The sequence below is a fragment of the Monodelphis domestica genome, chromosome 4 (genome assembly GCF_027887165.1).
Source record: "Monodelphis domestica isolate mMonDom1 chromosome 4, mMonDom1.pri, whole genome shotgun sequence".
NCBI lineage: Eukaryota > Metazoa > Chordata > Mammalia > Didelphimorphia > Didelphidae > Monodelphis > Monodelphis domestica.
The window spans coordinates 434,726,447-434,752,172 of NC_077230.1; the positions used below are offsets into that span (position 1 = coordinate 434,726,447).

The following is a 25,726-nucleotide window of genomic DNA, read 5'->3' on the forward strand; positions in this document are numbered from 1 at the left end:
CAAAGGGCTATCAGGGCTTGAGAAGAATTTTGTTTTCGTTTCTCCTCTTGCCCCAAGCCCCAAACCCTCTCTGCAATTTGCCTTTGTTCCTCCTATTTTGGACCTCAAAGACTAAGAAAAAGAGTGGTCATTTCTCTTCTATCTGAGAATTCTCTTCAAATCTTTCAGGGAACATGTTATCTCCTTATAATTCTCCACACTAGACACCATTTGTTCTCTCAACTGATGCTCATGTGAGATAGTGTCTTAGCCCCTCACTCTTCCAGTAATCACCTCTTCTGTTTAACCTGAGCGTATTGTGACAAGGAAATAACTTTAAAAGACTGATATATATTAATTTAAGGTCGCCAAGGAATTCAGCTATGTAATTCCTAAATGAAAACTCAAGTCAACAGTCAACCTTTCATGGAGTTTAATTACAAACAGGAGGAAGAAAGGTATTGAGAGAGAGAGAGAGAGAGAGAGAGAGAGAGAGAGAGAGAGAGAGAGAAAGGGGAGAGAAAGGAATAGGGCTTAAATACCCCCTCTGTTTAGGCTGGGCCAAAAGGCCCAAGCCCTTAGATAGCTGAGGCAAAGAAAAGAGATCAGTCCCTATCACTCACGTGACCAAAATGGAGAGACAGCCTCAGGGGCCTCCACCTCCAGCCTCCTTCAGGGCAAGCTTCTCAGAGCACCACCTCTCAGAGCAAAACCTCTCCAACCCCTTCAGGCCTCAGACCCCGCTACCTTTAAAGAAACCATCTCAGTTCCCTCCCCTCAGTTCTCACATCTACCAATCACTGTCCATGTCTTCCCTGTGCCAATGGTGGCTCTACCTTAACCCAGGACCGCCCAGAGGTCCGTGGCTTTGCACATGTCTGTTGAAGGTCATATTCTCAAATAATTAAATTTTGATCTATGCTGCAGCCCTTCCTAAATCCTGTTAGGACTGAGTAGGGTGGAGATTGTAAGTTCCAAGACCTGGTTCTGTCATTCCAAGTATCTCAATTGTATCAATTCTAAAATCAATCATGACTCAAAGAACTTCCTGTTCTATGCTTAAGCATAGGTCAAAGCCCTTTCCATTATTCAGCAAAAGGTTTCTGTATTTCACATAATCATTTTGTAGTTCTAAATGCACTTCTAACTATAGATATACACAATATTCAATTTTCTAAGGGAAATTAGAATAGTGAGAGAGGAAAGAGAAAAGAAAAGAAAGCAAAACCAATGTTTTTCTAGGCACATTGACAGAAAGCCAAATTAGGGGCAGCTCCTTTTGGCATAAATGTGTACAGTTACAATAAATGTTCAATCAAAAGTTCAGTCCAATCAATCATATCCAAAGTTCATTCTTGATCTTCTTGATGAAGTGTAGGTTTTTGGCATCTTTCTGCAACAGTTCATTCTCTGGATATAAAAGTTTCAAGCTTCTTTCTTGAAGATCTTTTCTCAAACAGAATCAAAATCTTTGATTTTTTGTAACAGTAAAATCTTAAACAAAATTCAAAATTCTTGGATTTTTATAAAAATACAATCTTAAACAAAAAAACTCAAAAATTCTTAGATTTTAAATTAAAATACAATCCCCCCTGAAGTAAGTATTAAAAATATCAAGTTTAGCTCAGAATGCAATGTTTAGTTATAGGGGTGTGTGTGTCAATTATCAAAAGAATAGAAAAATAATCAAAAACATAAGAAAAATTCAAAATAGGCCTTGTATAGGTCCAGTTTAAAGTAATTTCTATCCCACAAGTATGTAGGACAGCTGCAGTAATATTTCACTTAGCCATTTGTAGCCAAGACTACAGGAAGTTGCTGTAATATAAGAAGAAAAGAATTAGAATTCTATTTTGATGGGGAAATATCATTCCCTTGTCTGATTTTTTTTCCCCTCAGGGATATAGGGAGCCAGCATGATAGTCAAGCTTTCTACTTGTTTGAGTACTTCGTAAAGAGTGTAGATACAAGGAAGTCCTACAATTTAAACATAAGTTAAGCGTCGCAACCTCGAGTCTCACATTAATATTTCTTGTGTGCTCTATTGGCACTATTCAGGTTTAGTCTGTGCTCCTTGTTTTTATCCCTTTTCCTGGAATCAGACACAAACATTTATCACAGTCCTATAATATTTTATCAATAAATGGCAGGTTCCCATAGTGTAAAGCTTTTAGGAATATATTGATATTATAGCAAGAGTATATATCTTAACTTGTATTACTGCAGGAAAAAAATAATATTAATATTAATTATGTGTACCTTCAGTACAAAAAATGAGAAAAAATTCAAATATTCTGATCAAAAAATAAAAGAAAAGAAATAAGAAAAATAAGAAAAAAAATCAGTAATTCAATATATTCTTGAAAAAACAGCATCCATTTGTCTATGGATTATTATCTCCAATTCATATAATAAGATAGAGTCACAATTCATATGATAGGATACAGTCAATCAGTCTCAGCAGAAGATGCTTTCTTCACATGTGAGCAGTGAATCCAAGAGTCCCTTCCTCCAATCTTTATAGATGTTGGAGTAGTTAATAATATTTGGAATGGTCCTTCCCATGAAGGTTGAGTTGCTCCAGTTCGCTTGAAATTCTTGATATAAACTTTATCTCCTGGGTTCAGGTCATGCAGAGAAAAGTCTAATGGTCTGGCTTGTACTGCAGCTCCGGATTCATGAAGTTCACGTAGTTTGTGCTGTAACTCCTGTATATAGAAAGCAATAGTAATATCTCCCCCTAATAGCGATATATAAGCCAGGGAGAAAGGCTTAGCCTGTATAGGTGGATGTCCAAAAAGCATCTCAAATGGTGAAATTTGTAAGTCTCCTCTAAGCCTGCTTCTAAGATAAAATAGGGCCACAGGGAGAATTTCAGGCCATTTTAAATGCGTCTCAGTGCATAATTTGCCAACCATAGTCTTAAGTTCTTTATTCATCCTCTCCACTTGGCCTGAGCTCTGGGGGTGATATGGAACATGGAATTTTGGAGTTATCCCCAAGCAAGAATATATTTGGTTTAAGACAGAATCGGTAAAATGACTCCCTCTATCAGAGTCAATACGTGCTGGCAGGCCAAAACAAGGAATAATTTCCTTTAAAAGTATCTTTGCAACAAAATCTGCTGTGGCTCGGGTTATAGGAAATGCTTCCGGCCATCTGGTTAGTTGATCTACTATGACCAGACAAAATTTATAACGTCCAGCCTTTGGCATTGTTATGAAATCTATCTGTATATGTTCAAAAGGTGTGTAAGCCAGAGGATGTCCCCCAAAGGCTTTTCCACAATATGCATGTTGGTTATATGCCTGGCAAATGGAGCAGGCTGAACATACTTTAGAGGCTATAGTAGTTATACCAGGGGCTATCCATACTCTCTTGACAGAGTCCACGATGCCCTGGGTGCCAAAATGACCGTTTTTGTGAATAGATTGGCAAATTTGGTTATAGAAACTTCTAGGGAGCAGGGGTTTTCCTTCAGATGACACCCATACTCCATTAATCTGTTTTGCTTTAAATTTCTGTTTCCATTTTTCCACTTCCTTTTCATTATAGGAAAGTGATAAATTTAAATTATCAGTGGTTGTTAATGTTAAAATTAATCCAGGTCTTTCTATGGCTGCTAGTTTTGCAGCAGCATCTGCTCGGTCATTTCCTCTAGAGACAGGGTCAGAGCCACCTGTATGGGCAGAGCAATGAAATACAGCTAGGGCTTTAGGCAGTTTGAGAGCAGAAAGAACTTCATTAATAATTTCTGCATTAGCTATGGATTTTCCAGCTGACGTTAAAAATCCTCTCTGGAGCCATAGCATCCCGACTGAGTGAAAAATGCCAAAAGCATATCTAGAATCCATATAAATTGTTGCCTTTTTATCCTTGGCAATTATACAAGCTTGTTTTAGAGCTATGAGTTCTGCTCCTTGAGCGCTAATGTTAGAAGGTAGTGAAGCTGACCATTCAGTGGCAAATTCTGAGACTATGGCAGATCCAGTGTAACGTATGCCATCCCTCATAAAAGAGGAACCGTTGGTAAATAAAATCAGATCTGCATTGTCTAAGGGAGTGTCCAAGAGATTATCTCGAGGCTTTTCTGCCATGGACACTAATGTTTCACAATTGTGTAATGGTTCTTCTGAAGTAGGTAAATCTGGAAGCAAGGTGGCAGGGTTAAGAGTTGAACAGCGTTTCAAGGTAATATTTTCACTATTTAAAAAGGTTATTTCATACCTTGTAATTCTCTGATCCGAGAATGCCTTTGTTCTATGTTTTATCAATAATGCTTCTATCTCATGTGGGCACATTATTGTTAATGGACATCCCAATACTAAATCAAAGGTTTTTGTTACTAGTAAGGCTGTACCAGCTACTCCTCTAAGGCATGGTGGTGCTCCTGCTACTACTGGGTCTAGTTGGGCAGAATAATAAGCAATTGGGCGCTGAAAAGGTCCCAAAGTCTGAGTTAACATGCCAAAGGCTACTCCTCTTTGCTCATGCACATATAAAGTAAATGGCTTGTTGTAATCTGGGATGCCTAGAGCAGGGGCAAACATGATAGCCTTTTTTAGATCTGATAGACTGACAAGTGTTCAGGCTCTAATTTGAGGGGTTCAGGAACCGAATCCTTTGTTAATGCTAAAAGGGGTTTAGTAATTTCCCCATAGCAAGGAATCCATTGTGTGCAAAACTCTGTTGCTCCTAAAATTGCTCTCAGCTGTTTCTTAGTGGTAGGAGCACTCAATTTTTGAATATTCTCAATTCGTTTTGGAGAAATATAACAAGCACCTGCAGTCAAGATGAATCCCAAATATTCTACTTTTTGGAGACACCACTGAACTTTATTCTTAGAGATTTTATGTACTCTTTTGTGCAATTCCAAAAGAAGGTGTTTGCTATCTTCTTGACATGTTTTTGCATCTGTTGAAGCCAAGAGTAGATCATCTACACATTTGATTAATTTGCTATTTTTAAATGTTATATTGTCTGCGTCTTGGCTCAAAATTTGCTCAAATAAGCTCGGACTTTCGACATAACCCTGTGGCAGCCGACACCAGGTATATTGTGAGCCCTTCCAGGTGAAAGCAAAAATATGCCTGGAGTTCTCATGTATAGGTATGGAGAAGAAAGCTGAACACAAGTCTCCTACTGTAAAGTATGTAGCTGTGCTAGGAATGGATGAAATAATAGTATGTATGTTAGAAACTACGGAGTGTCTCTTTATAATGTGATTATTCACTGCCCTTAGATCCTGTATGAATCTATAGAGGTGCTTGCCATTGGGCCCTCTTTTTGGTTTTTTCATTGGCAGGATGGGCATGTTGTATTCAGATTTGCAAGGGATTATTATTCCCTGTTCCATTAATGAGTTAATAACTGGTGTAATACCCTCAATTGCCTCCTTTGAGAGGGGATACTGAGGGATAGAAGGAGGTGGGCTAGATTTAGTTTTTATCTGTACAGGAACAGCTGACTTAAATAAACCTACATCGGAAGAAGATGTGGCCCAAAGAGACTCCAGTATATCTTTAGGTATTGCAAAGACGGGATGCTCTTTTTTCTCCTGACTCTCTGAGAGAATTACAGGAAGTAAATTTAAAGATTCCTCTGGTACTTCTAATGATAATGAACCATCTGGGGAGCAGGTTATTGTGGCTCTGAGTTTGCATAGAAGGTTCCTCCCCAGCAAATTTAAAGGGGAGTCAGGCATCAAAAGGAAGGAGTGTTGTGCCTCTAGGGGTCCTACAGACACCATTCCAGGAGGAAGTCTTTTAACTCTTTGGGTTATTCCTGATAATCCCATTACATTCTCTGAGCCAACAGAATAACATTGTAAATCAGGTGTTCTCTTTAATACAGACCATGAAGCTCCAGTGTCTAATAGACAATCATAATAGGTGTTACCCACCTTTAAGGTAACATGGGGTTCATTAGTATGGGGGGGCAGTGGATAGGGACAACGGGTAGTAGGACATCAGGGTCCAGGAAATCAAAGGTTGTATCCTCTAATTCCTGTGCCCCAGCCCCCCCCCCAGACACCATTATTGTGTTTGGGATATTCCTTGGGCACCCCCCTGAAGGGCACCTCTCTGAGGGTCATTAGTACCTTGAGTATTTTTTGGATGAGTGCCATTTCTCTTATATTGTTGTTGTTCATTATCATTATAATTTTCTTCATTTGGAGCATTGTCATTAATTTCCCAATTCCTATTTCTATAATTCTGGTTTCTAAAGTTCTTATTTCTATATTCATTATAGTTATTTCCATAGTCATTATTATAATTTCTAGAATTCTGGTTTCTATAACCATTACCATCATTTCTATAGTTATTATTTCTAAAGCTGTTATTAAACTGTGTATTCCTTCCAATCATCTTAAGAAAGGTTCTACATTCCATCATTTTGTGGCCCTTCTTCTCACAGAAGTGGCAAGTAATGGATTGATAATTGGATTTCTGGAGAGGGGCAATTGTCGTTGGTTCATTATCATGCCCACTTTCTAATTTAGTTATCCTATCTATTAAATATCTCATTTTTCTTCATTTCCTCCATGTCATCATTATTTTCTTCCTCCTTTTCTTTGTTTCCCTTTAAAACATATATAGCTGTTTTTCACAATTCTTCAAGGTCCATATCTGACCATCTTGGGCATTGTGTTCTAAAATAATTCTTAATTGCTTTGCAAGAGTTATTTACAAAGATCCTTCTAACTTGTCTTAAGCTACTCTCTTTAGTTAGGTCCCAATCTAAGTATCTGTCCCCAAACTCGATTATTCTATCCATAAATCTGGAGGGTGTTTCTTCTTCCTTTTGCTTATTTTTTTCAAGTTCCATCCACTTATCTGTACTGTCTGCCTTCATTGCCATGAGAATGGCCTCTCTACAACAGTATAGTTGTAGATAATCCTCAGGATTGTTATAGTCCCATTTGATGGCCAATGTGCTGCATTATGACCCCGGGTTTTGTTGACCATGAGCAATTATTTTATTTTTTTCACGTTCAGTTAAAAAAGCCTGTAGCAAGTTCTCAACGTCCTTGTAAGATGGATTATACTGAAAAAATATGTCTCCCATCTTTTTTGCTACTAGAAAAGGATCTTGTTCATATGTGGGGATATTTCGTGTAAATTCATTTATTTCTTGGGGAGTAAACGGTATCCTATGTCTTAAAGTCACCACATCCCCATTCTGTCCTATTTCAGGTACTTCTCTTAGAGGAAACAGGCCTCTAGTTGAATTTTGTACCTGTGGGTCAGTTTGACAAGGACAGGTTTCTCTAGGAGAACAAGATCTCCTTTGCATTGGAATTTGGTTTTCTGTAGGAGAGGGAACATGAGAAACTGGGATTGCAGGAGAAGGGTTTTGGGGATTAAATTCAGTCAAGATTTGCACTATACGAGAGAAGCAGTCTGTTAACTGGGCTATAGGGAAGGTGTTTTCCATCTCTATTTCAGGGAAGGAAATTTCCTCATTCAAAGGTTCAGAAACAGGTCTGTTTCTGGTAGAGTGGGTGTTTGCCAATTGATCCTGTAAGAAACATTTTAGATCTTCTAATTGGGCTTGCATTTTATCCTCAATTTTTTCTATTTTATCCTCAATATTTTCTATTTTATCCTCAATATTTTCTATTTTAGCATCTCTAAATATAGTATTGAGGAGTACAAAAATGACAGTACCTATTAATATAAAAATTTGGAGGTATCTTGCATTTCTCAATGCCCCTAATTCTTCAGCTGCCATATAAATGTCAAAGAATATAGTACTCATATATATATACATATATATATATGTATATATATATATATTTATTGTAATTTCACAAAACACGTGGGGAGCAGGGCAAAGCAACAAACTTTCCACAGGGTTTTTTTTTCTAATCTAGGAAGTTGTTCCTTAAGGGAAAGGATATTTAGAAACAGCTCTTCCAGCCAGGACTTTAGAGTCCTGTTGCTGAGATTTAAAACAGCTGTTTTCTATCTAACTATCAGAGTCACACAGCTGGGAAGTATTCGAGGTCCGATTTGAACCCAGGACCTTCTGTCTCTCAGCCTGGCTCTCAATCCACTGAGCTACCCAGCTGTCCCTTAAGATTAAAGGGAAGAAAAAGAAAAACTGCTGATTCTAATTTAACTTAAGGAGAAAAGAGGAGAAAAAGTTTTTTATACTCACATCTTCTAGCAGCTGTGTCTTTAAGCCAAGTTTGCTGTTAAAAGGGACTAAGTGGTGAGATGGTATAGTAAAAATACAAGGAATTTCAGAAGTTTATTGAGAGAATTCTTTAGACTCCCGTGTGGTCAGCCACAATGTGACAAGGAAATCACTTTAAAAGACTGATATATATTAATTTAAGGTCGCCAAGGAATTCAGCTATGTAATTCCTAAATGAAAACTCAAGTCAGCAGTCAACCTTTCATGGAGTTTAATTACAAATAGGAGGAAGAAAGGTATTGAGAGAGAGAGAGAGAGAGAGAGAGAGAGAGAGAGAGAGAGGAGAGAAGGGAATAGGGCTTAAATACCCCCTCTGTTTAGGCTGGGCCAAAAGGCCCAAGCCCTTAGATAGCTGAGGCAAAGAAAAGAGATCAGTCCCTATCACTCACGTGACCAAAATGGAGAGACAGCCTCAGGGGCCTCCACCTCCAGCCTCCTTCAGGGCAAGCTTCTCAGAGCACCACCTCTCAGAGCAAAACCTCTCCAACCCCTTCAGGCCTCAGACCCCGCTACCTTTAAAGAAACCATCTCAGTTCCCTCCCCTCAGTTCTCACATCTACCAATCACTGTCCATGTCTTCCTTGTGCCAATGGTGGCTCTAGCTTAACCCAGGACCGCCCAGAGGTCTGTGGCTTTGCACATGTCTGTTGAAGGTCATATACTTGATCCTTTGCTGCAGCCCTTCCTAAATCCTGTTACCCTGAGCAGGGTGGAGATTGTAAGTTCTAAGACCTGGTTCTGTCATTCCAAGTATCTCTATTGTATCAATTCTAAAATCAATCATGACTCAAAGAACTTCCTGTTCTATGCTTAAGCATAGGTCAAAGCCCTTTCCATTGTTCAGCAAAAGGTTTCTGTCCTAAAGTAGTCTTAGGTAGGGAGGAGAAGGACCCTCCCATGCCCAGGGTTTCACATTCCAATAGAGTTTCTTATAATCAGTAGGAAATTTTTTCCAGTATGAGATTTCCCAATGGGGAAATTTCCAACATTCATAAATCTAAGAAATTTTAAGGTTTACACTATCTCTACCTGAAACCTGGCCTTTGGCCGGGTGTCTCTTTCTTTTCCAATGCTAATACCTAGCATTCTCTAATTCTTCCTACTATCCTCTATTCATTCTCCTAGCTGAGCTATATCATCCTCTGACCAGTGAAGTGTTAAATTGGGATCTTTGGATGGGAAACAGCCTTTCAGAAACATCCATTGATCAGGGCATGGCTGAGGCTTCAAGATATTAATAATAACTGATCTCTGACTCATTTTTGAAATCTCGAACTTGGCTCCCTCATGCCCTTCATGGCATCCAGAACTTCTATCCTTTTTCTATCTTCCTACCCTGGGGCTTCTCACGGGTTTGGAAAGCCTCATCTGACGCCCAATGTGCCCAGTGTCCATGCACCTGGCACCCCCTCGTGCTTTCAACCCTTTATTTCGCACAGCTGGGGCAAGGAGCACCTCATCACGCGAAGGAAACAGGAAAGGCTGGTCATGAAGGAGCTGGAGAGCTTTCACCTTTGTTTGGCCGACAAGGTGAGTCGCCCTCTGCAGAGATGGGGCTGTCTATTTCCTCTCAAACCTGTTATATTCGACTCTTAATGTCATTGAGTTAAAAGGTAGGAAGGAAGGTCTCTAAAGCTAAACTCAAAGCTTTGTTGAAAGTGATTCAAAAGGCTTTCCCAGATTTTCCCCCCATGGGAACTTTAGAGGTTAAGCAGTGGGACCGAATTGGACAAAGATTAAAAGACTATCAAAAGGAGGGTAACAGAGTCAGGCAAACGGTTTTTAACACCTGGTCAATCGTAAGAACAATCCTGGATGATTTAGCTGTTCAAACTGCTTGTTCTGGGGAGAAGGAAACTTCACAGACTCAGGAATTAAGAAGGCAGGATTTCAAACCCAGTGCTCCTGTGATGGATGCTAAGGCAGAGGGGGAAGAGGAGTGTTCTGCATTGTCTGGGGAGCCTACAGAGACCCCCGGCTATAATTCTAAAGGGAGTGACACAAAAGAGTCATTTGCAACTCAGAAGATGTATCCTCTTCTAGACAATCAGGCTCCTAGGAATTCCCCCTCTCCCCCAGCCTATGGGTTGGTTTCATGAACCTCTCCTGGCCACCCCCCAACCCCCATCCCCGCCCCACCTTGCTCTCCTGAGCCTTCTCAGCCTGGTTCACTCAGGGCAGAGCTGATTTCACCTACTCCGAAAGACAAGGAGGAAATTTCTGCTTTTACAGTCAGGTATATTGAGGATCCTGAGGATGCCAACAGACGCATTGCTCAGCCTAGACCCCTGGATTGTAAGGTCTTAAAAATGCTCCGAAACAGCGTATTGAAAAACAGGGCAATGGCTCCATTCACATTAGCGCTTCTCAGTAATCTGACCCAGCAGACACTCACCCCAGCTGACTGGTACCTGGCGGCTGAGTCTGCCCTCAGTGGCGGTGACTATTGGACCTGGAGACTAAAATTCCATGATCTATGTTCCATACAAGCCTCTGATACATACAAGGCAGGCAGGGATAAATATTCCGTTTGAACAATTAGTGGGACAAGGAGAATTTGAACCAATGGCTAGGCAGATTACAGCAACAGAGCAAGTTTTTAACCAGATAGCCAGCGCTGCCACTAGGGCATGGAGAGCCCTACCTGGAAAAGATTCAGAAAAATTGTATACAGAAATCATTCAAAAGCACAAGGTATCTTTTGCAGATTCTGTAGATAGGTTATCCATAGAGGTACACAGACACATTCTTCAGGAAGAAGCAGCAAAGGTTTTAATTAAAGATCTCGCTTATTTGAATGCTAATGAGCGGGCCAGAAGAGCAATCCCTCCGATTAAAGCTACAGGGTCCTCAGCAGATTTTTTAAGGGCTTGTCAGGACATAGGCATCTGTGAGACGCGATCTATTCTAACGGTGCAGACGCAGATGCCTAGAGGGAAATGCCATGCACCTGGTAAACTAGGCATCGGGCCTGTCTTGAGCCCAGGAATAAATCAGGGCGAAACCATGAGGTTTTCTTTACGATTCCCTATAATAGCAGCTGAAAGCATTCTGTTGAAAAGGAAGGCAGAACCTACTTGGATTCCAGCTAGCTTTCGTTTTCCCGGACCTCAAGGCTCTAAAGGGTTAATACTAGGCAACCCTAAACTCATGGCAAAAGGATTAGAAATCTTTCCCACGTTGTTTCAGGACCAGGAGGCAAAGCTCTGCATTTTGCTTTTCTAAGGGTACTGAGTGAGCTTCTTTAGAACTATTCCCTGAGGCTAGGTTCTCTCCAAGGAGCAGGCTACTCCGGACAGATCGGTAATGTCTGTTTGTAGAGGACCAGGACATTTCAGGCATTTTAGACTCTCGGTGATCTCTGCTTAGGATTGGCCAGAATCATGGGACGGCATTGAGCCTCACCAGAAGTTAATGGGCATCGGCACTCCTGAGAAGGTGTTGCAACCAGCTCGTACTTTATTGTGGTCTGATAGCGAAGGGCATAGAGGGATGTTTAAACCTTACGTTTTAGATCTTGCCCAGGCTCTTGGGGGCAGGGAGGTGATGTCCGGGATGAACACAACCCTGACCACACCGGACAAACTGCACACAGAATTTGTGGGTGTGGCAAGCACCACCCCCTTATGTGCAGACCCCATTACTTGGATAGATTCCAAGCGCATCTGGATTAACCAATGGCCTATATCTAAGGAGAAATCAGTACATCTAGAGGAAATAATCAAAGAACAATTAAGCCTAGGTCACATACGAGAATCAAACAGTCCCTGGAACACCCCAATTTTTCTAGTTCCAAAAAAGGCAGGGAAATGGAGGCTGGTCCATGATCTTAGGAAGGTCAATGACCAGCTAGTGGACATGGGGACCAGGCAACCGGGATTACCTTCACCTAGTCCGATTCCCATAAACTGGAATCTGGTAGTGATAGATCTGAAGGGTTGTTTTTTCAATGTCTGCTTATGACCCCAAGATTGTCACAGATTTGCATTTTCCGTTCCATCTACACATTTTAGTACTCCTCTCAAGCACTTCGAATGTCTTTGTCTGCCCCAGGGTTTACACATACGTAGCTAATGCTCTAGAAAAGATTAGATGGAAATATACAAAATAGCACATAATCCAGTATGTGGATGTCATGTTGTTAGCAGCGCCATCTAGTGGCGAAGTTGAGGAACTGCTGGCAGACGCTACCCAAGCTTTAGCCCAGGCAAAACTGGTCCTCTCCAAGGAGATTCAGACCACGCCTCCTTACAGGTACCTCTGCCCGCTAGTGTATGATCGAGAGATCAGAAAACAGAGATTCGTAGAGATTCCCTGAACACGTTGAACGATTTCCAGAAATTGCTAGGTGATATTAACTGGCTCAGACCTTTTATGCCACTTTAAAGGGAGATGCTGCTTTATCCTCCCCTAGCACTCTGTCTCCCAAAGCAGAGGAGGAGTTAAAGGCAGTGGAAGGAGCTGTGTCAAAGGCCAGATTGCCTAGAATTGCCCGTCCCCACCTTTGGTAGCATCTGTCCTACGGACGAGACACACCCCCACAGGTGCTTTGCATCAAGGAGCCCACATCATAGAATGGGTTCACTTAGCCAATCAGCAAACTAAATCCCTCACTCGCTACCTAGAACTTATCATGTTACTGATCACCCAGATCAGGAAAAGAGCAAGATGGTTAACTGGCCTAGAGCCTGGTACGATTCATGTCCCCATAACTAGAGAGCAAGTCCAGAATTGATTTGCAGTCTTTGCCATGGCAAATTGCTTTTGCAGACTGTACCGGCCAGATTGATATTCACATTCCTGCTAATGAGATATTACAGTTCATGAAATTGACTCCTATCAATTTCCCGAGAACGACATCCACGCATCCCCTTGTAGATGCTGTGAACGGTTTTACAGATGCCTCAAAGCATGGAGAGCAGGGCTGTGGCCCAGGATAGGGTGATGCTCCTGGGCACTACCTCTGGCTCCCCACAAAAGGCTGGATTGGCAGCCGTTCGTTGGCAGTGTACTGAGGGATGTAGTCCAAGCTTGCAACACACTCTGGGATTCGTTGTACGTGGTCAGTTGGGTTAACTCGCTGGAAGCGGCGAACATTGAACCTGTACTGGATGAAGAGTTGTATCTCTTGTTCCGAACCACCCAGAGGGGGACAGGGCAAAGGCAGAGCAAATGCTTTATAACCCATATTCGTTCACATACTCACCTCCCGGGTCCTCGCTCGGAGGGAAACGCTAAGGTGGATGCCTTAGTGGCATCTGCTTTTCAAGAAGCAGTTAAGTCACATTCTTTATTGCACCAAAATGCAAAGTCTCTCAAATGCCAATTTGACATGACCAAAAAACAGGCGCAGGAGATAACCCAGCAGTGCAGTTCCTGCGCTCCCTTCTCCTCCACACCTCTTCCCCCAGGAGTTAACCCAAGGGGCCTCCCGGCGAACCAGCTTTGGCAGATGGATGTGACTCAATATGCTCCTTCTGGAAGGTGGAAAGATGTGCATGTGGCAGTGGACACATACTCAAGGGTCATATGGGCCACGGCGCAAACAGGACAAAAGGCTTCTCACGTCATTGCACACTTGCTGGAAGCATTTTCTCATTTGGCCGTTCCAAATCAGATAAAGACTGACAATGGTCCTGCGTACACCAGCAAAATGTTTGCGGAATTTTGCAAATTGTGGAATATAATCCATAAAACTGGCATTTGTAAAAAACAGACTCGAATACAGGACTACAATCCCCACAAGCCTTTGCTCCACTTCCCCAGGATGCCTTGTAATCTCACCTGGTCCGAGATCGAGAAAGTATTTAAGCTGATTCAAAGGCTTTTGAGGCTCTCTCTCTTGGCTCTTTTTGGACTTCCGTTTTGGAGCAGGTGGTCTCTTGCGTGATGTGAGGTTATTTTGTCTAGGCCTCTGGCCTAGGCACATGTTTCTTACTTGTATATTCTTTCATCTTTAACCTTTAATAAACCTCTAAAAAATATAATACTCCTTTCTACCTGCCTCAGTCTCCCCATCTCCCCTCATTTTTAATCTTTACAGTTATGGCGACCTAATGGGAAAAAAAACCTCAATCTTCTGAATTCTTTTCTGATCTTTAATTCAACTTTTAATAGCTAGTACCTAGAAAAAAATTTTTTTTGAGCCATATCTCTCTGGCCAAGGTTTTCTACCCTCGCAAAGCTGCTACAGGCTCCGGACTGCTGCCCACCCCGCCTGGGTCGGCCCGAAGCTTCCTGCCTGCAGCCTGCAGCCCTGATCGTCCTCACCTGGTACCTGGTCCCAGCCTTGCCCACCCCCGCAGCCGCTCCTGCTCCTGGCCTCTCAACGGCCCGCTGCCTGCCTATTTCTGTGCCCCAGACCCTCGAGCGTGACCCCAGCCGGCTCATCACCCAGATCCTTGGAGCAGATCGCTCAGGACTCATTGCGACCAGCTGGTAACAGTATTGGCCACGTGGGCGGAGGGGAGAGACCAGAGGGAAAGGAGACCGGGCAATTTTCCCTTAGGCTAAGCCTCCACGTGGCTGGGGGTATTGGCCACAGGGGTATCAGAGAGGGGAAAGACAGAAAAGACTAGAGAGAAGAAACAGACTTTTCAAACAGAAACCTAAAAAGCAATGGGCTATTTAAAAGGATTTTTCACTCTTCTGGCAATTTCATTGATTTTACCTGCCTGTCAGGGAGCAGACTCAGCCCAAAGATTCAACTTTAACTTTGGGGAGGAGAATGGTTGGCCCAGCGAACTGGAAGCCAGGCCTAGAGCCGGGAGGTCTCTAGCTAAAATCTGGCCTCCGATGCTTCCCAGCTATGGCGCCCTGGATGGATCCCTTGAACCCCATAGCCTAGCCTTTACTACTCTGCCTTCGGACAATAGACATTTAAATGGATAATTAAAAACAAACAAACAAACAAACAAAAAAACCCCAAGGAACTTTGAAGAGACTAAAGGCTATATTCTAAGGCATTTCAGACTCCAATGGTTTATAAAAATCTCTGTATCCTATTGCATTTTTTGTTTAAGGTTTAACTTCGTGATTTTAAGTTCATATATTACTGGATTCAATATTATTCTGCTTGAACTGAAGGTTGATTGAATTTATTTTGAATGTACTGAGTTTTGAAATTCTGTTGTTTTTCCCCTATAACTATGTTGAACAAATATTATTGTGAATAAGCCCATATATGAAAAAACAGCTTTTTTCTATTTTGCCGAGGATAGATGGACTTCAGAACTGGTTATAATTGTATTAACAACCTTTGGAAATTTTAATGTGCTAAATACCTCAAATGATTTGATTTTAAGGGTTTTTAAAATATGAGTTTTGGAATTTTTTTTAACAATCTGGTTATTTTTGCCTGCCTCTACCACGAGGTAAGGCCCATTAGCTGAAGTGAAATGCATTTTATAAACCCCAACCTTCCCACATGTGAATGGAAGTTGGGCAGTTAATCTCAGGGCACCCCTAAAAAGCCTCCAAAAAAAGGAGCACCCCTTTATTTATGCTCTTCAGCTCACTATTTTACTTCCACCAGAATGATATCTAGATTTCTTGATTATGTTCTAAACCCAAGATGAGTTTTACTTTGTTTTAAAAAATATGTTTAAATACCAAGGTTAAAAGATTGCTACGTTTGTAAAAATTGTGACAAATGTCCACCAATTCATAGGCTTTAAAAAATGCCATACAGCAACTTATGTGAAATATGAAAGTGTGTTTGTTTGCTATTGTAATTAATTGGGCTATTGAGAATTTTGGGGAGTTTGATATCTACATATTTGTACTACTGTATTTTTAAAGATGAAAAAATTGTTAACCTTGTTCAATTCATTTGCCTTCTACTCACAGTGATCATGGCCAGATACAAAGAGGAAATGGATCTCATTTTTGGTGAGAAAACCTTGTATGCTATATTTTCTTAACTGACACAGTGTCAATGGTTATAAGCTATATTTTTGAATTTTTTAAAGCTCTTTTATTATTAAATTTTTCTTGCATGTGTAATATACTTTTTCAGTTTTTTTATTATTTTTTCTCTCCTTTTTATATTTGAAGCACATGTCACCAGCATTAAGATTTTCTTTAACCTTTTGATTTTTAAGTTTAAGATACATTTGCTAATATGTGCCCTAAAAGGCTTGTGACTATAAAAATGATGCCACTAATTATTTAAATAAATTATGGGACTTTGCTTAATGATTCTGTCTGATTCCAGGACAAGAGATACACACAAGAGCCATTTCATAGGGCCAAAGAAAGGCCAATCTAGGATGGATTGATGCACTTCTAGGCCAATACAAAGGTCTTGAACCTAGTGTGAAGACTTGAGGTTACTATGTTTAACATGTGTTAAGACATAGGCTTTCCTTGTATCCACACTCACCCTGAAGATACTCACAGATGAGTATCCCCGAAACCTTGGCTCCTATAATCTGGTCCCTTCCTTTTCTGCCTCTCATAGTGTGGTACCTTTCTGTAGTCCTGGCACTGACTGGGTAAATGCATCATTACTTAGATCATTTTGATTGGGCCCTGATTGAAGGACCTGTTATAGATTTATTTTTCTTGTACTTGGAATTTTTACACATAAGACTTTGATAGTCTATATTTTCATCCAGAAATTTTTCTTTTCTTTTGGATTTTCTGATGTCTTTTTAATATCTCTTGCCAATTGATTCATATACCTCATACCTCAGCCATGCATCCCTAATTGATTCTGAATCTTTCAATCACCCACAACACGGGGGAATGTAAAAAAATCATTATTTAAATTGCAAAGTTTAAATTCCTTTTGAGAAGAATTTTAGGTAAAGAAGATGCTACCTCTCTGAATCCAGAACTGAACTGTTGGAGAAGCCACCATGAAGAAGCCTCCAGACCACAAGTTGCACAAAATTGAACTTTGGGTGCGGTTGATTGAACATTTATTTGTATGTATACTTTTATGCCAAAGGGGACTGCCCCCTAACGGCTTTTTGTCAATGTGTTCAGCAATTATTGGTTTTATTATTTTTTCTCTTATCCTCACACTATTGTAATCTTTTAAGTTTATTATGTTTTTATGATCCTTTTGGGGAAAATTAATTTTTCCAAAACTGATCACAGGGGGAATGTAAAAAATAGACTCGAATACAGGACTACAATCCCCTTGAGCCTTTGCTCCATTTCCCCAGAATGCCTTGTAATCTCACCTGGGCCGAGATCGAGAAGGTATTTAAGCTGATTCAAAGGCTTTTGAGAGGCTCTCTCTCTCTTGGCTCTTTTTGGACTTCCGTTTTGGAGCAGGCGGTCTCTTGCGTGATGTGAGGTTATTTTGTCTAGGCCTCTGGCCTAGGCACATGTTTCTTACTTCTATATTCTTTCATCTTTAACCTTTAATAAACCTCTAAAAAATATAATACTCCTTGCAGAGAGAAACTAATTTCTACCTGCCTCAGTCTCCCTGTCTCCCCTAAATTTTAATCTTTACACATTCCAGGTAACTCCACGGGCAGGCAATAGTGGAGAGAGCTAACAGGACTCTCAAGAACCAGATACAAAAACAGAAGGGAGAGTACCTGACAGTTTATGAGGGTGACATCTCTAAACCCAAACCTGTGATTCCTAACAAATTGTTAAGGATGGTACTTTTGACTCTCAATCATTTCTCCATCCCAGAAGGGCTGAAGGCTGCACCTATGCAAACGCATTTTGAGTGCCATGATACAATGGACACAGTGCAGTAGCCCTGGGTTTTTTGGAGATGGCCAGGAGACAAAGATTACAAGGGTCTGGACAGATTAATAACAATGGGTCGAGGCTATGCTTGTGTTTCCACAGATAATGGAGACATCTGGACTCCCAGTACGCATCTCAAACCATGGAAGGGACCGCATCCAGAGGCACGGGGAGCAGAGGAGCAGGCTGACCAGTCCAGCACTACACCGGCTGCCCGAGACCAGGACGAGAAGCAGGCGAGCATCGCTGCTGTCCCCAGTCAGCTACCCGATGGTCAAGTGCAGGGCACCGAGATCGGAGGCAACCCTGGTGAATGCATGCACTCCGAACACTGACTACATTTACTCTGATGACATTCACTAATTGGACATTGCTGAACGTTTGTCATGCTGAAGTCGACTGGTCCATCGTGCCCAAGCCTCCTATTTTGAGAATGTTAACGTGGATAGACAAGCCCCCTCTGGTAGATGTTAACAACACGGACTGGCTACTGCACCCTGTTCTAGCCAAGCGTGTTCCTCTGGAATCTGAAGGGGCTCTGTACAACTATTCAGGACCTACTGTGTATCCTCCATTCTGTATGTCTTTTAGGAATTCGTTTATTGGTAATTCTTTCTGTGCACCGCGCAGGCATCAAGCGTGGATCGTCAAGAATGCCACTGACAACGGTTAGGTGGGAATTGGTATGGGTATGATAGGAAAGGGAGTCACCACGTAAAGCGTTCAGATCTAGACACCCTGCTAACAGGTACGTATGTCCGAATCAGATAGGTGCGGGGTACAAGGACTTGCCATGGACAGATTGCTCTGTCCGAGCTCCCAGAGAGGTTAAGATGCCGGCAATGACAGACTGCGCTGTGGTCGCTCTGAACAGCTGACACGGTCAGACAAATATACTGACCATGGGACATGGCACGTGCCAGGTCAGGATCTTCAGAAAATCGAGGACTTGCTAGAAGTGGACATGGCCGATGCTAGACTTGCTGTTGAAGCAGGTCCCATACAGAACACCCAATGGAAGATAGCGGCTGCCACGCAGCCAATAGACAAGTTTAAGGTCAAGGTGAAAAACTCGGGACTTGAACTTGAGTACGACAGTCACATCAATGTCACGGCATGTGTTTTTGCCCCTTATGGAATGCTGGTGGGTGATAGTCTGCGCATTTCTAGGAATGAGCGAGGTCTCTATGAGATCAACTGCACTAAGTGCCACCTCCATCCACGCCTTAGTCCTAAACACCAGGATTCCTAGGTTGCCATTATGTACCATCCGCCTTTGCGGTGGTGACCTGTCAATTTGACAGAGACGTGGCCATCCACGCCTACTGTGCACATTGTTCAAAAGGCATTCAACAAGGTTATGCACCGAGCCAAGAGAATGGTCTTTGCGGTGGTCGGGGCCGCGGTCTCCGTCATAGCCGTGATCACGTCCTTAACCATGGCGACATGGCATTGACTTCTTCTATCCAGAATCGCCGGTTCATACAGGAAGTGGAGTCTAACTCTTCCAAATGATGGCACACTCAGCAGAGTATTGACTTAGCTTATAGAGATGAGCTGGACAGCTTAAAAGATGCTGTGTTTTGGTTAGGTAAAGAGGTTGAAGCTTTAAACATGAGAATTACTTACCCCTGTCATTACAACCAAACGGGTTATTGTATTACTCCATTGCCCTATGATAATGTGTCATATGAATGGCAACTGGTCGTTATAGCGATAGAGATAGCACCTGGGGTCATCCCACAAAGCAGGAGAAGCAGGACTTTCAGAGAGATCCCTGGAAGAGGGGAAGCTGTGGGATGGGTCTTGGGTCTGGCGGGTCAGCCGCTGCCCTGTGCCTCAGTTTCCTTCTCTGTCAGAAGGGGGATCTTGGCACCCCCACTCAAGTCCTGGGGGAGGATGGCTCCATTCCCCGATCAGTCAATCAATAGACACTTATTAGGCACCTGCTGTGTGCCAGGCTCTAGTCTGAGGCAGCCTCCAGTGGAAATAAGCAGCAGCAGGGCAGGGCTGGAGGGGAAATGGGGGGAGGGGAGAAGGCTGCAGCCCCCCAGGTTGGTGAACATTTCCTATATGACCCCTACCCCACCAGGAGGCTTAGCCCAGGGACCAAGGCAGGAGAACTCCATTTCCCAGAATGCCTGTGTCAGGACACCATTCAGGTCTTGTCCCTCTCCATGGAGGACTCCATTTCCCAGAATGCCGTTTCCTGACTTCTAATGTTGTTTCCTCCCCACAGTAGCAGCCCCAAAGCATGCTGGGAACCCCGCCGTGGGCAATCTTGGCTCCTGGAAGTCCCGCCTTTGTGCTTCTTGGACCCTTGCTGGGTTAGAGGGGGAGGGGAGGCAGTCAGTGAGTGGCAGCGCTCCGAGCTTCCCGCTCTGGCAGCTGAGACTTTTCTCCTCCCTAACTTTTGGGGACCGGGAAGACCCGGGGTGGATCCGTTCCTGCTTACTGAGCTGGGAGGGGGGACGCGTGTGCGCATGTTCGCTGAGAGAGGCTTGGGGGAGGGGCTGTCCTTCACCTTAAAGTTCCCCAGAAAAAGGGACAAACTCGGAAGTGCCTGGTCAGGCCGGAGGCTCGGTTTGTCTCCTGAGCTTTGGCTGCGCTTTGTCTCCCCTCCCCAAGGGAAGCCAGGAGGCAGCTGGGGGCGGGGCTGCTCCGGCCTCTTCCCCAGAGTCAGGTCAGAACACACCCGGGGAGAAGCAACCCTCCGGAGTCTGTCAGAGGGCAGCGGGGCTGCCCGTGCCCACATGCCGGGGAAGGAAATGCCAGCCCGCTCTCCCCGCCCCCACCTGATTCCCCTCCGCCATTCCCCAGGAAGTCCCCCTGCAGCCTCCCCCAATCTTGCCAGTGCAGCTTGTGAATGGAAGCCAAAGATGACGTCAGAGGGGGGCGGGCGGGGCGTCTTCCCTGCCAGTCCAAGGCCCTTCCCAGCTTTCAGCTCCCTTTAACCCCCCCTAAGGCCGGAGAACCCCTGGGAGTCCTCCTGAGCCCTCCCCCTCTCTCCCCCCAGGCGCACACAGATCACGTCTCCCCCCCTCGGGGCTGCCAACCCTTGAAGCACCCCAGGGTGGCCCGGCAGAGAGCCCGCAGCCAGAGCAATGGCCCCCGGGACCCCGAGGCCCTCCTCCCAGGTGAGTGCAGCCGGAGGAAAGGGCTCCAGCCAGCCTCCTCCTCCGGGCCAGAGGACAGGCCGGGGTGGGGGGGGGGGGGGCTGCTTCCCAGGTCAGGCAGTGGGTCAGCCCCTGCCAGGCCTTTGGGCCTTATTACACAGTGAGAAGTGGGGGCGGGGTGGGGCGGGGCAGGCGCTGCGGGCCACTTCCAGCATCTTGTTCTGGCCTCCCAGGGCGGCCCCTGAGCTCCCCGCAGTCCCTGCTCACAGCCCCTCCCCCCTGGCCACAGGAGGGCCTCCCTGGTGGGTGCTGGGAATGGTGGGGGGGGGGGGGGTGACAGCCAGCGTTGGGCTTCCCCAACCCCAGGAGGAAGAGCCTGGCAGGGCTGGCACCAAGCTGGGCACAGGGGCGCCAGGGGAGGGGGCTTGGCGAGGAGAGCAGGCCTGGGGGAGAGCCGGGGAGGCGGGGCCTGGCAGGAAGGTGCCATCAAAAGGCCCCTGACAGGGCGGCCCCCTGAGCTGGGTGAGCCCCGGCTGTGCCCGACCTGCTGGGTTCCTGCAGTTCCTCCGTGTTGGTTCCCTCCGTGGAGAACATTGTGAGGGGCAGAGACGTCTTTGGGCCATTTTTCTGAGCTCAGAATCCTAAATCTCATTGTGGTCAGTGGAAGCTGCAGGTGCTTCCCCCCAACCCCCCCTCAAGTATCCCCCCCCCCAAGGGTCCCCAGAGCGGGAGCAGGTGTTTGCGGGTGTCTGATGGATCCTCAGCAAAGTCATTGCCAGGCTGGAGGGTGCAGAGGAGGGCAGCAGGCCGGCGGGCAGAGGGGTTTGGTCAGGGTTGGAGCCTTTGATCCGAGTCCTGAGTTCAACTCAAGCTTAAGAGAAGAGAATTTAATGAAAATAAAGCTGTTATTCTTCCACAGGATTCTCCCTATGTTATCACTCACAATCTAGTTCCCTTTTATTTACTTTTGTAACAGAGTCATCTTGGAGACCCCAAACTGCCAATCCTGTAACGTAGAAACAAGTGATAAATCATTGGTTTTCTTCGGGATTTTCTCCTATAATAATTAATGCATCAAATTCCGCCCCTTCCAATCCTGTGGCCACTATTCTGCTGTTAAGCTTGACATCTTGTACACAATTACTGCAATATCTGGGAGCAACTTGTAAAAACTGCAGTCACTTATCTAAAGGATTGCATGTGACCACCTGGTTCGTAATCGGTAATATAAAGGCAATAAAACACTTTTCCTTTCCACGTGCATAAGATCAGTTGTAGGAAGTCCAAGAATGAATCTGCGTCAATCAAGTTTTCTTGCAGAAGGTGAGACTTGAATCCAGACCTGAAGGAATACAGTGTGCTCAGGAGGCAGAAACTAGTGGGGATAGTCAGTGAAGGCTCAGGGAAGAGGCTGAATGAGGAACCTGGGAAAATGCAAAGTCAAGAGTTGTAGAGTATTGTGTGAGGAACAAGAAAGATCCCAGTGTCACTGGATTCATAGATTATGAAAGGGAATAAGGAGAGAGGGAAGCTTTCAGGGTGACCAGCCTTATAGGTGGCTGCTGTAATAGATATATTTCTGAGGGTGTCTATTGATGTATATACTAAATGACTAATGGATCAACTTTGTCTACCCTCCTCCCATTTTCTTCCCTCTTCAGAAGCCTTTCAGTTTCCCCCTCCCCCTTCTTTCTCCTTCCAGTCACTCAGGGCAAACTATGATGCTTTACAGAAAATAATCTACTCTTTTTTTTTAACTCAAGACTTTATTGGGGAAGACAGGAAAGGATGGAGGATACGGTAAGAGGGATAGGGTTTTCCCTATTATCTATAAATGAGGGTTAGGAGGGTTTTGGGAGAAATAGTAATCCAGTCACTCTTGTGAAACAGTCAGTCAGAGAGAGAGATAGAAGGACTTTAGTCCTTCTTTCTTCTTTCTTCCAATCAAAATCAGGTCATCTCCAACTTGATTTGACTCAAGTCCCAGAGATACCAAAGCTTCTTTCTCCACATCAGCCAGAAGCCCAAAGCCCAGTCCAGGCCAGTTTAGCCCTTGGCTTGCCTCCAACTGCTTTTCCAGTAACATTCCAAAAAGGAATCTTCATTTTGACTGACAGCTTTTGTGTTCAGCTTTCTGTCTTGCATGCATTGTAAATTCTCTCCTCCACATCCCTCCCTTTTTTGTCTTAAAAAAATTGCAACCCTGTGTATTGAACTAAGCCTATGTCACCAGCTTTTTCTCAAGTCAGTTTCTCGTTTTTTATTGCCAAGCTTTAAATTTTTCATTTTGATTTGGTAAACTTGATGGTATGGGGTTATTTTCTTCTTGCAGATATTCTATATTGTTACTAATATTTATAGATCCTACTCTATCATCAGTCTGAGCTTTATGTTCATCTTCACTCTTGACTATGTAGAGATAGGAATCTGTCCCTCTTTGTTATGCTGTTCTGGGAATGAGTTCAGTATGTAAAAATATTATTTTAAATTGCAAAGTTTAAATTCCTTTTGAGAAGAATTTTAGGTTAAGAAACATGATATCTCTCCAAATCCAGAAACTGAACTGTTTGGAGAAGACACCATGAAGATGCCTCCAGACCACAAGCTGCACGAGAAGATCAAGAATGAACTTTGGGTGTGGTTGTTGGAACATTTATTTGTATGTATACTTTTATGCCAAAGGGGAGTGCCCCCTAACTGTTTTTTTGTCAATGAGTCTAACAATTATTGGTTTTGTTCTTTTTTCCCCTTATCCTCAAATTACTGTCATCTTTAAGTTGATTATGTTTTCATGATCCTTTTGGGGAAACTGGTTTCCCAATAATGATCAAAGGGGAGGAATGTAAAAATGGAGATTTGAACCCCAGACTTCAATCCTTGGTACTTCCCAGAATTCCCTACAATCTCACCTGAGTCTCCACCTGGACGAGATCACAATTTATTATTTAAAGGGCTCTCTGCCTCTCAAGAGCTCTCTTCCTCTACTCAGAGATTGCAACATGGTATAAGTAGGCTGTGAGTGGGCTAATCCTGCCCTAGGCATGTGGCTTATTATTTTGTTTCCTTGATTTCTAATCTTTAATAAAACTCATAAAATATAATACTTTTAGTAGAGAAACTAATTTAACTGTTACAAGTACATCTGCATATTCCCCTGCATCATCAGTAGGATGTGTGCCTTCATTCTTTCCTACAATAGTACATACATATGTTTCTGGCTGTGTAGCTAAGGTGTGTTTTGTCACTGAGTCACTGTTCATTCCTTTGCTACCCTCTGCCAGCAGTGTGTTAGGATCAGTTCATTCTTTTTAATTCAAATCATTTCCTTTGAAGTCTCCATATGAGGTTGATGGTACTATATTCTCTACCAAATTGGAACATAAATTTAAATCCTAGCTGTTGCTTATCTCACATAAGTTTATTTGGTCAGATTCCCCTCTGCCACTTAGAATGTTGGCTTCAAGGCTGCCATTTGAATCCTTGGTTGTTCTTTCAGTTACTAAGACTTCCATTCCATCCCCCTTTCAAATTCAACTGTCATGTCACCTCCATTACTTTGAATAGGATTATTGTTTTCAAATGTAATGTCAGCTACATTTTCAGTCAATTTTGTATTCTCTAAATCAGTCATTGATGGAAGGAAAATTTCAGCTTCTGTATTTCAATTAAATGTTTTTTCTAAAGTTATCTGTGCCATATAACTATTGGACGAATTAACTGATTTTGTTGGGATGTCATGCAAATATGTGAATGGTTTCAAAGCATTTTCTTCTTTAGTAACAGTAACCTGTAGGGAATTGAAATTTTGTTTCTCTGTATCTCTCACTAAGTCTTGCTTGAGTTTTTTGTGACTTTGTCTTTTTCTTTTACACAATTTAATCCCAGAGCCCTCTCTGCAGTGAAAAAAATTCTCCAAGAATGATTTGACTTTATTTGCACTTTTTTCCTTTGTGGTTACTATACAGCCTTTCTCTAAGTCTCTTATCTCAGTTGCTATTTGAGACATGATTTCTTTTATTTCTCCATGTATCTCTTTTAGTAGTCTCTGCCTTTCTCTTGATTTATTGCATATGCTATCACTCACAGATTCACTTTCTTGCACAAATTTTTCACCATTTGTTATCTTTTCTCTACTATTTTTAACAGCAGCCTCTTTTTCAGTATCTCGTCTACCTCCATGTACCAAACTATATACATTAAAGGCCCGGCTTCATAATTCTTTCCTAACCATGTCTGAATATTTAGGTTTGGCTCCAGATTTAATGGCCTGTTGCATCTCTTCTAAATCAGATGCTTGCTTTGTGGATTTTAGCTTACAATGAGAACAGCAAGTGGAATTTTGTTTTTTCTACCTAGCTTATGTGCCCTTCTTGTTAATTTCATGTTTCTTCTTCAGAAAACAATCTTTTATCAAGTGTCCTCTCCTGTGGCAGAAAAAGCAATGCCTAGTTTCCCTAGTTTCTCTGCACTGTTTTTGGTTTTGTGTAACTGGTAACTGGTTTTGTTTAAGTCCTAACCCTGTTTAGTTTCTTGATTTCCTCTCTCCTTTTCTTTTAGATTTTTCTGTTATCTCTAACTTATCTTTTAAATCTTGCATTTGTTTATGCTGTTCTGAATGATTATCATGGAGGTAAGTAGCTGTTTCACATAGTTCTATGAGACTGACAGTGCCATATTTAGGAAAATAGTGTTTAAAAAAGTTCATCTCACGT

The 25,726-nt window shown here is 43.0% G+C and overlaps 1 protein-coding gene across 5 annotated transcripts in view; it reads left to right on the top strand.

Annotated features, from left to right (window-relative positions):
• LOC100023417 (zinc finger protein 420-like) overlaps window positions 1-25,726 on the top strand; it is a 621,149-nt gene that overhangs the window by 555,427 nt on the left and 39,996 nt on the right. Inside the window, exons 1-3 of one of the 5 annotated variants that reach the window (XM_056825666.1) lie at window positions 20,103-20,225; window positions 20,915-21,035; window positions 23,570-23,673. The exons of the other annotated variants lie outside the window; for them this stretch is intronic. Of the exons in view, the coding sequence (XP_056681644.1) occupies window positions 20,118-20,225; window positions 20,915-21,035; window positions 23,570-23,673 (333 nt within the window). The 5' untranslated portion in view covers window positions 20,103-20,117. Of the gene's footprint in view, window positions 1-20,102; window positions 20,226-20,914; window positions 21,036-23,569; window positions 23,674-25,726 lie in introns of those variants that run through there. 5 annotated transcript variants of the gene reach the window in all.